Genomic DNA, 13,182 nt, shown 5'->3' on the forward strand with positions numbered 1-13,182 from the left:
AGTGATAGATGTGATATGAGAGGTTTAAAGTGAGCTAAAATCACAACTAGATAAAGCACAGAATTACCTCACCTTTAACTTCACGCGTCTTAAGCGTACGATGTTAAGTCGTAAATCGTGGATCACCATAAACACAAAATCGTTAATGCTTTATCCTAGAGTTCTGATTTTTTAAGAGATAGATAGAACTATTGTGAATTAAAAAATAATGAGAATATCTCACCATCTTGAAGCTGTACGTTCTCATCTGGACCTATACAAGGGAAAATCCTTTTCGAAATTGAAAAAACTCTTCTCTTCCACTTCATTTTGAGCACACATTTGAAGTGAAGAAGAGTTACTCTTGTATGCACTTTCAATACCAGATGTTTGTTTGTATAGTGAGCTTCCAGATGGCTGATGGTTGTTGCTTTGGCGACGACTGAACGTTACAACGGTTATCGATTTTTCAATTTGAATTTCTTGAAAGAGAATAATACCTGTTTCATAGAGAATATGAAATATTAGAGCTATTATTAAAATTTAAAAGGTATCTGGGAATTTTTATTTACATAAGAGATTAGTCCACATGGAGGTTATCTAACCGTGCCTGCCGTTAACACGGGGTTTTCAAAGGGCAATCACTTAAACACCTCTCGCAATATACATACGGCCTGTCCGGTTTTCGTTGGACAGCGGCTGTATCTCGGTAAGTAGAGCAAGTAGCAATTTCGGACAGAAAAATTTATTACTAACGTGACTATGAGAAATCTCTGGAAAATATTTTCAGCTTCGTGAAATCGCCGTAAGAGGGCGTAGTAGGGACGGTAGTTCATTGAAATCGACAAATTTATACTAAGTCACTAGTTAAGTAGCACATTTTAATTTACTATCAATAAGATTACATCATTCTGAAACTTTTTTGTTCGACACATAATTTCATAACTCACATAATAAAAGTGGGGGAAGCCGATGAATCATTTTAAGTTCAAACTATCATATCTCTGTTTCTAATTATTTGATTTCAGTGACTCTGTACTTCATTGTGAGGGAATTATAAGCCGATTTAATATCCACATTGACCAAAAATCTATAGCCCAGAACAAAATCGCTAGAGTGCATTCTTTTAGGTAATAGCGGTTTTCTTCATTTTTCTTTAATAAATCAAATGGAACTATACTATTTTCATAAGCCCATCTTATAAAGCTTTAAAAAACCTACACTTTTACCGAAAGGCACATTTCAATATTCTTTTTCGTTTTTGACTTATTGATAAATAACTGAAAATTTCAACTTACAACGAGTTTTCCAATAAACGGTAAGTAGGCTTTGGAGTGAAACCAAATGTTTTTGTTATTTTGACAAATATGACAGGGGGGTTGTATTAACACTAGTAATGTAATAAATAAATAATGTTAAATGTAATAGTCATAATATTAATAACGTTGTTAAATGAATTAAAAAATATTTTAACATTTATTAGACATATGGAAATTGGCAAAATAAATTATTTATTATCAAATCCCAACTCCCCTGTGGAACCAGGTCGTACTACTATGGACCAAATTCAAAATATTTCCAAAACAGTGACTTTTAGCAATTTGTAACAAAAGTGCAATTTTTAGGAAAAAATGAATGGGGAATCCATTTTTATTCAAAAAAAGTTGCTACAAGGGGACACAAAAAAGTTATCATAATTTAAACATTCACTAGTATGTTGCATATGGCGCCCTCTGTAAATTTGAAGAACATTTTAAGAAATATAAATTCGGCACTGCGAAAAATTCCAAAATATAAGATTTCATGGTTGTATCTTAACAATTGCGTGAAATATTTTTTAAAAAATGGAAAAAAAATTCAAGTTTGCATCCTGTATCTCAAAAACTGAGCCGTTTTCAATGTATATTTATATTACATTTTCATCTTAAGAAAAGGTCTTCTATCGACTGTTAAAGTCCTGGTACTATAAACTGGAATACCATGTATATTTAATTATAAAAAATTCGGTAGTTTCTTTAATTCTATTAGATTATTAATCCTAATGATAATCCATTATCAAGATTTTTATTCTCTGCTCGTTTGAAACATATAATAATTATTAATCGGAGGATGTTTTGAATGAACTAAACCTCATGTATTTATTCTAACATTTTGAAAATAATAATGCCTATATTTGTCTGTATACATTTTCAAACTTAGTAAAAATGTTTTTTTGAAAAAATGGTTTTCAAGGCCTCTAGGTACATTATTCACGATAAGCTTGGATCGAAAAATTGAAAATTAAAAACCAAATCAGCAATGATACTATTTACTTGTCGCTGATACTGGGGTAATTTTTTTGAGACAGGTTATCTGTGTTTATGATCTTAAATCTGTAGCCGCATTTTCTCTACTTTCGCACGTTTCAGTTTAGTATTGTACGTGTATGTTTCTCATTTGATTCAATGTTTTACTATATTATATTTATTATCTAAAATTATTATTTATTGCTATTGCAGCTGAAACGATGGATCAAAACAAGTATCATGAATCAGTCGAAGAAAGCCTGCAACTTCTTCTAACTGAAGATGAGCAAAGAACTCCAGAAGATCATTCCTCGCTCGAAAGTTACCCAAGTTCTAATGATAAATCTGCAGGCAAGTAGTCGTATTACTAAAATACGTCTAGAATTTATATTTGAAGAACAATTTACTATTATTCCTTCGATAGATTTATTAAATCTCAAATTAGGCATTGTGGAAATTCCCTTATAGACTAAAGGCGAACCTACCAAGGCAATCGCTAGCAATAAGCCCTTAGGCAATTAAATCTATTTCAATATTCCTAAAATTTATATTAGGGACTGAATCTAACATTATTCCTTTAATAGATTTATCTCAAGAAAGCTCAGAATATAGTCAGAGAACTCAACTACACCCTCGAAGTGATTTGTCAATAGGAACTTCCAGTCGAGTTTTATATGACGGAAATGTTGAAATTGTAAGTCTTATTATGTTATCAGAACAAACAACTTTATTCTATTTCTTTATAGCTTCCCGAAGGGCCTTCCCACGAAACAACCATTGGCGCTAGTCAAGATATTGATGTATTTCGTGAAAATCTTTATTCTTCTACCGAGAACGTAGTAGAATCAGAAATTCCTTCACAAGATGTAGGAGCATCAACTCTGGAAAGGCAGATATCTACTGAGTTATTAAGAGATAGCATTGCGGCAAGTGAGCAGAGACTGGGTCCCTTCAGCGAGGCTCCTGATCAAGCTGGTCCTAGTGGAAGATCTGCAGGTAATTTTTTGCACCTGTAATTTTATGTATATAGAAACATATTTTCTTTTTAGATCATTTACAAGAATTCATAACGAAATACTCTGCAGTATTTCATACTATTATCAGCGACTTCAGTAATTTTGAGAAAATTGTGCGATTATTTACTGTAAGTGTGTTTATAGCTCCTAGACAATTATGGTCAATACAAAGACATTTACCCCTTTGTGTTTCGATTGAGTTATTACTTGCCATAATGAAAGTAATTCTGTACCTAGGACAGATTTTAAACTCAATACACATTGCTGGAATCTCGAAAATGTCCATGAATACAAGGCGGTTTTGCGCCAAATATAGCTGACAAATACCGGAATTTTGGAAAAAAGTTTATATTCCTTGTACCTCCTTTACAAAAATATTTCAAATTAAATTTCGATACATTATAGTCACTATTCCTCTAAAGACAGAGACTCGTCATTTCTGATTAGCACTTCTTCGCTAAATTATCCCCTTAAGTTCCTTTGACTTTAAAAATTAACTTGTTCGAAAATTTTCACATCATACGGTAGGTTTTTAAGTACGAGATTTTCTAAATATCCTAAATTGAACATAATATAGGCGCGACATGTCGGAAGGCCTCTTAGGCCAATACGCCAGCGTTAGACATCGAACATGATTGTTTGATTTAAAAAATCTTTAATTAATTTTTTTTTACGTTCCGGCAGTCAAAATTACTTTATGTATGATTTGTCAATTAAAAAAAACTTTATATGAAAGTCGATTTAGAGCGTCATAGATTTAATTATCAGTAACTTTTAACTAAAGCTTTTTGTTCTAGGAATACTAAAACTCCATAAAAACTCAAAATACAGAAAGTGCAAATATGTATAACCTGGTTAAGAAAATTCTAAATATTTCACATATACGACACTAAGTTCCCTACACTTAAATCACCCAATATCTTTTCCTCTTTTTGAGATTCCATTGATATGGCTCTAGATTCATATGCTAATTTTCGCCTCTTTGATTAAAATGGCATGTCCTGTACTCAGCTCATTGTATTTTCTAGGATAATCCAAAGATTTTGCTAGAAATAGTTCAAATATTCATCGATAATCCCGAAGTACTTCGCTCTACTTCACAGAACGCAGAGTTAAGTCTACCACAACCTAACCAATTGTCTCCTAATCAACATGGCTCTACTAGGGGCCTTCCAGGTAATCTTACATCTGCGATATATACGTTGATAAATATTTTCTATCTAGGATCCTCAGAAGGACTTGATAGAAATCCAAAAAATACTGGAGAGCCAACGATGCCAAATCCTTCTCAATCGTCTTCTAGTGATCTAGGTCGCATTGGAGGACATCTAAGTAACTTCAAGTGTGTAATATTTTATCTAGAGATATATATTTTCTATCTACAGAGGCCCACATTGACTTACTAACAAAATTTGATGAGTTAAAGGAGATACTACTTCATTTAGAGGGCAGAAATGATCAGGGCGGTAATGAGAAATTTGGTCCTGCTAGAAATATTTTAGGTAATCATACATATGTAATTCTAAGTGTGCAATGCATATTTTTGTCATGTAAGTCATACAGGGCAATGTCCATGTGACGGTTGCCATAGAGGAGTTTGCCAGCAAGAAATACTGCTGGCAAGCTCCTTCTTTTTAAATAAAAATTATGAACGACTTCACTTTCCTGTACAAGATGTAGGAAATTCAGCTCTGGCGAATCAAATATCATGTAGTAGACCTCTTGGAGATATCTCTCCTTCAGAAAATGAGTCAACTCTGTTAACCAAAAAATCACAAAGTAAAATAATGGAACATATCAGAAAAAGTACAGTGCAGGTTTCTTATCAATATGCCTTTAATCAATTTCTCTTCAGTAGAAGACTTTTAGGTGCACGCTGTTTTAGAGAGATCAGATCAATCAGAAATTGAACCTCCGTCACAGAAAGGAGAAGGCCCCTGTCAAAAGCCGGAACCTAGATCTAATAGACCTTTAGGTAATTGTATACATGGTAATGTCAATGAAGGCCTATATTTGCGTTCTTTAGAATGTCGAAAACAAAGTTTAGAGGAAAAAAGTAATTTGCTTGCGACACGTGATAACAATTCCTTGGCTGGAGAGAATTTGCAACAATCACAATTGGAATTTCCATCACAAGAAGTAGGAAAGCCCAGCGAATTACAAGAACTTGTACCTAGTGGCGGTAATATTAAATAGTTAATTTAATATCTATTTTAAGGCTAAACATCTTCTTTGCACGAAAAGTAGGAACACCCAGTAAAGACTTATAACCTGAATTTAGCAGAAAATTTTCAAATAGTTTTACACATAGTAATCTATGCAAGGTATTTCAAATTCAACCCTCATCATTGGGATCTCGAAAACTAGAGGACATACGAAGAAGTTTAAAAGAGGGCAAAATTGCATCATTTAGTGCTTGACCAACAGCTGTTTTCAAAACTTGAATTATCCTAGTACTCCCCAGTATTGCTGAAAAAAACTGAAAATTGGAGATTTCGTTATTTTTTTAGAGCTATTTGACAAAAAAGCCCAAAACTGCAAGCACATTTTCATTGCTACTTGTTCTCAGCTGCACAATGACACTTTAAGATTTGCTATCTGACGTTTTGTCTTTCGGCGACCATCATCAATTTAATTTTCTCTTATAGGAGCCATATGGAATTTTTCAACAGAAAAATGGTCGAATGTCAAATTTGAAAATATTATCGTGTAGCTGAAAATAAGTGGCAATGAAAATATGCTTGTGATTTTGGACTTTCTTATCAAATAATGATGGAAAAAAATTAAAAAGGAAATCTCCAGTTTTTAATTTTTTCCGGATATCTTCGGAAATAATCACGAACTTGACATTTTGAAAACGGCATTTGGTGAAACGCTAAATTACACAATTTTACCCTCATTTAATCTCCTTCGTATCTCCTCTAGTGTTCCACGTTCCAATGATGAGGGTCGAATTTGAAATGCTCTGTATGTAGGCACGTATTTTCTTTCTACAGGCCATGGAGAGCAAATGTCAGAGGTTAGAGGTGATTTGCCAACAGCACTTCATGAAAATGTTGAACCACACTTTATAGATCGTAACCCTACAGAAGATTCCGCGCCTGAACAGAAATCACATAGTAGAGGTAATGTTACATAATTACTTTGATGCGTGTTTCAAAATCAAAACTCTTCTCCACATCTACGAATGTCCTTTACAGAGGGAGTCATCAAGTGGTTCTTCAAATCAACTGAGGGTAAAAGTTCAGATGTTAACATTGATTCTTCTATTTCTGAACATTCCGCTTCTAAAGATGGTAAATCAGAAGGAACCATCGACAAAGTCAAAAAACACCCACAAGATCATTGCTATTTAGACTTCAATCAATCTGAGCATAATAGACCATTTTCAGGTAATTTCTCACCTGTCATTTCATATATAAGCACACAATTTGTTTCTACAGATAGTCGAAAACATTCTGTAGCTCTACAGAGGTCGGATGAGTCAGAAATTAAAACCCCTTCGCGGGAAGTAGAAAACTTCACTGAAGGATCACAACCTGGCCCTAGTAGAAAAGCTTTAGGTAATTTTATACATGGTGATCTGTTTATTAGTCCTTATTTGCTTTTGCTAGATCATCAAAAACAAAGCTTACAGGACAGACAAACATTGCTAATAGCACCAGATCCAAATGTTGAAGAACACGTTACAGACCATTACTTGACTAAAAATTCCGGAACTATTCAGAAATCACAAAAATCAGGATCGGATTTTCTCCCTCAAGAAGTGGAAAAGTTGAGTGAAAAACAACTAGAGCCTAATAGAGGTAATACTGCATAAGAAATTTTGATATCTATTTTACAATTAAACTTCTTGTGCCTCACCTACAACTTTTTGTGTAGAAGGAGTAATCAAGTGGTTCTCCAAGTCAACCGATAGTAAAAGCTCAGGTGTTCCTAGTGGTTCTTCTAGCAGGGAATGTCACGCCAGTAAAGGTATTAAATCACTGAAACATATTCAAACAAAAAAAAAACCACAGGGTTCTTGCCATTCAGATTTTGGTCAAACTGACCCTAGTAGAAGACGTTCAGGTAATTTCGCTCCTGAAATTTCATGTGAGGGCAGACACTTTTTTCTTTAGATAATCGAGAACATACTGCACCTCTAAAAAGATCACACGAATCGGAAATTGGCTCCCTTGCGCGAAAAGTAGAAGAATCCCGTGAAGAACCACCACTTGGATGTAAAACAAGACCTTCAGGTAATTTTATGCTTGGTGATCTATTTGTTAGTAGTATATATTTTCTTTCTACAGATGATCGAATTCGAAGTTCGGAAAATAGGAGCGTTTTTCCAGCAAAACCTGACGAAAATGTTGAACAACACCACGTAGATCGTTACTTCACTAGAGATTCCGCATCAAGACAGAAGTCACGTGAATCAGAATCGGAATTTCCATCACATGGAGTAGAAAAAACGAGTGAAAACAAACAACCTGAATGTAGTGAAAGTAATGCTACACATTTAAATTGATATCGATGTATATCAAGATTATGTAACGAAATTTCAGGATCTCTTCCTTCCCAATTCAGAGATTTGGTGACAGACGAAGTCGTGAAGTGGTTCTTCAAATTAACTGACACTACAATTTCAGTTGTTGATTGTAATTCTTCTTGTTCTGAACAGCCGGATCGTAAAGATGTTAAATCACCAAGAGACACCCACAAACATAAAAAAGATCCACGGGGCCCTTGTCATTTAGCATTTGATCAGCCTGGTCCTAGTACAAGGCTTTTAGGTAATTTCACACTTGTAATTTTATTTTTGGGCACATATTTTCTTTTTATAGATAGTCGAGAACCTGCTGCAGTTCTAGACAAGTCGAGTCAATCAGAACATGATTTTCCTTCACGAAAAGTAGGTGAATTCAGTGAAGAGCCACACCTTAGACCTAGTAGAAGACCTTCAGGTAATTTTTCACATGGTAATCTATGTATAGGCACATTTTAACTTTCTGCAGATCACCGAAAACAAGACTCAGCGGATATAAGCATTTTTCCGGCAATACCTGATCAAAACGTTGAACTAATGCGCGCAGATCACTATTCCACTGAAGATTCCTCAGCTAGAACAAAATTACGTCAATCAGAATTGAAATTTTCGTTACAAGAAATAAAAGAGTCCAGTGAAGGGCAGTCACGCAGATCTAGTGAAGGTGATATTACATATTTAATTTGATGTCTGTTTCAAAGCTAAACTATCAAATTTCAGGACGTCCTTGTTCCCCATCTACGGATTTGTTAACAGACGAAGTCGTCAAGTGGTTCTTTCAACTAAATGAGAGCATAAAATCGATTATTCATGATGACTCGTCTAGTTCTGAATGTCCCGCTCGTGAAGATATTAAATCATCAGGACAAACTCACAAATATAATGAAGAACCACAGGGTACCGGTCATTTAGCTCTCGATCAGCCCGGCCCTAGTACGAGACTCTCAGGTGATTTCTTTCCTGTCATTTTATGTGTGAACATATATTTTCTTTCCACAGAGATTAGTCAACGTGCTGCAAATCTAGTGGCGTCAGGTGAATTACAAATTGAATTTCTTCCACATAAACTAGAAGACTCCAGCAAAGAACCGCAGCCTGGACCTAGTAGAAAACCTCCAGGTAATTTTATACTTGGTAACAGTTTGGTACCTGGTAGAGTATAGGCTTATATCCTCATTTTGTAGAACATCGAGAGCATATTTCAAAGGGTAGAAGAGGTTTGCAAAAAACGCCTGATGAAAATGATGAACTTCACAGGGCAGATTTTTACTCTCCTAAAGATTCCACAGTTACAAAGAAATCGGATAAAACAATATCTGAATTTGCACCAAAAGATATAGAAAAGTGGAGTAAAGAGCAGCAGCTTGGATCTAAGGAAGGTAATGAAACGCATTTAATTTGATATCTATTTCTAACCCGAACTAGCCTGATCTACCAAACCGCAGGGCGCTTGTTTCTTCCATCTACCGATTTGTTGATAGAAGTTATCAATGAGTAAGTACTTCAACTAAATTTTAAGTGGAAGTTAAAATATCAATGGTGGTCCTTTTAGGTCTGACCGTCCCATTGGTAAAGATTTTAAGGGTGTAGCTTCAGATCAAGGGTACGGGAATTCAAAAATTGTCAGTCGATAGATACTCATAGTAGTTTTTCTAGTCCCCCACCTCCCACTCCTGAAAAAAAGCCATCACCTCAATTGCTAAACGTTGGAAATGTGAACGAGTTATTAGGCCATTTGGGCGCACCACCCATTTCCACTCCACCATGCGACGTGTGTCACCTTCATCCTATGCAATTTGACGAATTGAACTTCTGGTACCAACTTCATTGGAAGTTGATTATCGACGGCCGGGAACGAGACTTTGAATCTCAGGCAAAACCCATCGTCCTGGTGAACTCCAATGAGGCCGATCAGTATTTCCAGGAGATCGAATCAAGGATGACTAATCCCGGCGATGAGGCCGATAGGGCTTATCAGAAGCAATACAGAAACAAAAAGGGAAGAAAAGAAAAAAAAAGAAATTTCTGACTCCGTGTATTAAACACGCAGATAAAAGAACCGTAAAGGAAACTCAAATTACCAAAACTCATGTGACATGAAAATATTTACTTGGCTGATTGGTCTGACAGAGAGTTAATAAATAATACAAAAGGAAAATTGCGTTTCTATGGTAACCGAGTATTCAGAACCAAGTAAATAAAACTAAAAAAAAAACAACCCTCGAATTTTTTACTAGCAAACGCTACATCGGACGAAAAAGAGTCAAGGGAGCATTTCTTTTCTAAATGAAATTAAACTTCTAAAAATTTTATTTTTATTTTGGTAAAGAGCAGTGGCGCACCATTTTCTTCTTTAAAAATGTGCTGAGAGGTGTCCGTATCCACGCCACTGGTGAAATTACAAATAACCTTTTTGCATAAATAAATGCGTCTGCATTAACTCTCAAAACGTACCAAATTTCACTTACATATCTCAAGCGGTTTTGAATATATCAATAAAAGTCGGATTTTTTAAATAAAGTTTAACACCCCAAAAAAAGTTTCAAGACGAAGAACTGCAAACTTTACTGGATGAAAATCAATGCCAAACTGAAAAACAGCTTGCAGAGCAGTTAGGAGTAACTCAACAAGCAGTTTCAGTTCGATTGCATGGAATGGGAAAAATTCAAAAAGCAGAAAAATGGGTTCCTCATGAGCTAACCGAAGACAATAAAAATCGAAGAGTTGACATCTGCATGAACTTGCTTTCTCGGTATAAAAGAAAGAATTTTCTGCATAATATTATTACGGGAGATGAAAAGTGGATTTTGTATGACAATCCTAAGCGCAGAAAAACATGGGTTGACCCAGGCCAGCCATCCACATCAGTTGCAAAACCAAACATTCATGCCAAGAAAATCTTACTGTGTGTCTGGTGGGATTGTAAAGGAGTCATTTACTATGAGCTTCTGAAACCCGGTCAAACTGTTACAGCTGACCGTTATCAGGCCCAAATGATCAAATTAAGCGATGCTCTGGAGGAAAAAAGACCATTTACGGGCCAAGGAAGTCGGAAAGTGATATTGCTGCATGATAATGCTCGTCCGCACACAGCTAAACCGACCCAGGAACTCGTCTTCTCGTTAGGCTGGGAAATACTCCAGCATGCGGCGTATTCTCCAGACTTGGCTCCTTCCGACTTCCACTTGTTCAGATCCGTGCAGTCTCATTTAGCTGACCAACGATTCTTTGACGTTGAAGATATTGGAAAATGGCTCGATAACTATTTTTCGTCGAAACCACTAAGCTTCTATCGCGAGGGCATCCATCATCTACCCAGTAAATGGCAAAAGACCGTATGAGACAGTTATGGAAATTATTTTGATTACTAATATTTTCAATAACTATGTTTTTAACGAAGCTTAATTTCACCAAAAAATGCTCAGTTTCTTTTTGTATACCTATTAAACAACGAGTCTGTACGAGTTTCACTTTGATATGAAGAATTGTTTTTATCAAAATATTTATTGAACATTGCAACATTTTTGGAATTCCTGTATATTTACCAGATCTATTTAATAAGTTGAATAAATAAATAGGAATTTCATGTTAATTTCTGAACATGAAGATAAATTAATAGCAATAATTTCGGTGTGCGAGTTTCACTTTGACCGACTGTAAATATTAAATCTGAATTCTAGTCGCCAAATTACTCTTAAGTACTAAATTTGAATGAATTGTTTACAAAACTGTAAGAGTTATCCGAAAAACAAATTTAAATAAGGTTTAGCACACTTGTGGCATACCTTGTTTAGGTCAATGATTGAATTCGTTTACCTAATACTTCCGTACTAGTAAACGGTTCTCCTGTAATAATGTCAACAGGTAGTTTGTTTATAGGTATTTTGCTGCTAAGGTGGGTTTAACTGAAGCTTTAGCAAACCACCATTTATTATTGTATTTTCAATATTTTTAGAATAGTCAGTGTGTCGTAAAGTCTCGTAAAGAACAAAAAGGAGTTATCAATAAACTCGCTCATCTTCAACATCTTTCAGTATAAAAGATCATCTCGTTCGTACATATTACGACACATTGTAGTTCGGTTAATAACGGTTTCCGAACTGTAGTTCATGACTAAAATCGTCTTATTTTTATGCAAGGTATTTTCCAGTACTCTGTGTACCATTACTTAAGGTCCACCCTGTACAAAGTTCCTTGAAGGTTGTTGCACAAATTTCGTTGCATGCGTTTTAAGTAAACCCAGCTTAAGTTTAGATTATTACATAAATAAAATAAGTTTTACTAAATACTTTCAAACTTGTTCTAGGTTCATAACAGGCAAATTCAAGCACCCAAAATGGGCAGATACAGTGGCTCAAATAGATACATCGCATAAATTAATAGGATTTTATTGAAAAATGTGCTTTCGCAAGTTGACGAATAACTCTAAATATTTTCATATTTTATTATGACGTCTATTTATTCTAACTAATGCCCTAAATTAAGAAATTAACTGCTTTTACTCAGTAAAAAAAAAACATGAACAAATTGACTACCTAAACTAACGTCAAAGCTTTTTTTTTATTAAGATTGTAGTGCCTCAGCTACTTGGGTTATTGGCACTCAACATACATTTGACAGTATACAAAACGTTCTGAGTATAGGTACATATCAAGTAGACATGAAGATTACGTTTAGATGGAGTTAAAAAGATCGATTGACTTCAGGAATTCTATGGTTGTTCTCTGATCTACTGTGGAGTGCAAGTTCTTGTGCGGTTCATTTTTAATTTGAAAGGAGATCCTATTGGCACTATACATTGGACACTTTGTGATGATATGGTCGACCGTCAGCAAGACATTGCACCTATCACATTTTGGGGGAGATGTCCTTTCCATTAGATGACCATGAGTCAGTCTTGTATGTAGCATTGAGTTTTGATACTACTTTAGATATATGATGTTTATATCTTTTGAATGAAATCACAGGTCAGAGAGAAGGTATACAAGCTTACGTTTATTAATACGGAATATACAGAGAGTGTTAGAGTGACTTATGAATTTGAAGCGCGGACACGACGACTGCGTTACAGTGACCGACCGTATCCCAAAAAACAAGGGCGAGAAAGAGAGCCCTCCATGCCTTGTCCATCCTTAAGTACCAACACCCATGGTGATAAACCATGGGCGTACCTTGGCCAGGGTGTCATCTGCACCATTTGCCGCATCAACCCGTGGCGTCTTAACCAGGAATTGGAACTGCAGCTGTGGGACCGACAAGGTCTATTGCGGGCAATTCCAGCACTGACAAAGCTCACTATATGCAGCTCCAATGCCGACCAGATTTATTGCAGGGATTTCCAACATCGACAAGGCATGGCATGGGAAATTCT

At 35.4% G+C, this 13,182-nt stretch overlaps 2 protein-coding genes across 10 annotated transcripts in view; one reads left to right on the plus strand and one right to left on the minus strand.

Annotated features, from left to right (window-relative positions):
• LOC136346555 (transmembrane protein 17-like) overlaps window positions 1-13,182 on the minus strand; it is a 72,314-nt gene that overhangs the window by 6,412 nt on the left and 52,720 nt on the right. The window contains exon 1 of one of the 4 annotated variants that reach the window (XM_066295795.1): window positions 224-354. The exons of the other annotated variants lie outside the window; for them this stretch is intronic. Within the exon in view, the coding sequence (XP_066151892.1) occupies window positions 224-308 (85 nt within the window). The 5' untranslated portion in view covers window positions 309-354. Of the gene's footprint in view, window positions 1-223; window positions 355-13,182 lie in introns of those variants that run through there. 4 annotated transcript variants of the gene reach the window in all.
• Window positions 2,378-9,969, plus strand: LOC136346528 (uro-adherence factor A-like). 6 transcript variants are annotated; one of them, XM_066295750.1, is made up of 27 exons: window positions 2,378-2,396; window positions 2,478-2,615; window positions 2,849-2,958; window positions 3,011-3,260; window positions 3,314-3,408; window positions 4,309-4,456; window positions 4,505-4,612; window positions 4,666-4,782; window positions 4,955-5,097; window positions 5,150-5,255; window positions 5,307-5,462; window positions 6,277-6,405; window positions 6,481-6,672; window positions 6,724-6,843; window positions 6,895-7,086; window positions 7,163-7,255; window positions 7,402-7,521; window positions 7,576-7,770; window positions 7,831-8,058; window positions 8,110-8,229; window positions 8,281-8,475; window positions 8,532-8,759; window positions 8,811-8,930; window positions 8,996-9,190; window positions 9,257-9,305; window positions 9,364-9,414; window positions 9,468-9,969. In XM_066295750.1, exons 2-27 carry the CDS (start codon window positions 2,486-2,488, stop codon window positions 9,838-9,840), a joined length of 3,963 nt encoding a protein of 1,320 aa, XP_066151847.1. In that variant the 5' UTR covers window positions 2,378-2,396; window positions 2,478-2,485; the 3' UTR covers window positions 9,841-9,969. The 6 variants fall into 6 exon arrangements, 5 of the variants coding, with proteins under 5 accessions (XP_066151847.1, XP_066151848.1, XP_066151850.1 ...); XM_066295751.1 differs by having other exon boundaries at window positions 2,386-2,402; XM_066295753.1 differs by lacking the exon at window positions 2,378-2,396 and having other exon boundaries at window positions 2,403-2,615; window positions 6,481-6,516; window positions 6,574-6,672.

This window comes from Euwallacea fornicatus, chromosome 23 (genome assembly GCF_040115645.1).
Source record: "Euwallacea fornicatus isolate EFF26 chromosome 23, ASM4011564v1, whole genome shotgun sequence".
NCBI classification, from domain to species: Eukaryota; Metazoa; Arthropoda; class Insecta; order Coleoptera; family Curculionidae; genus Euwallacea; species Euwallacea fornicatus.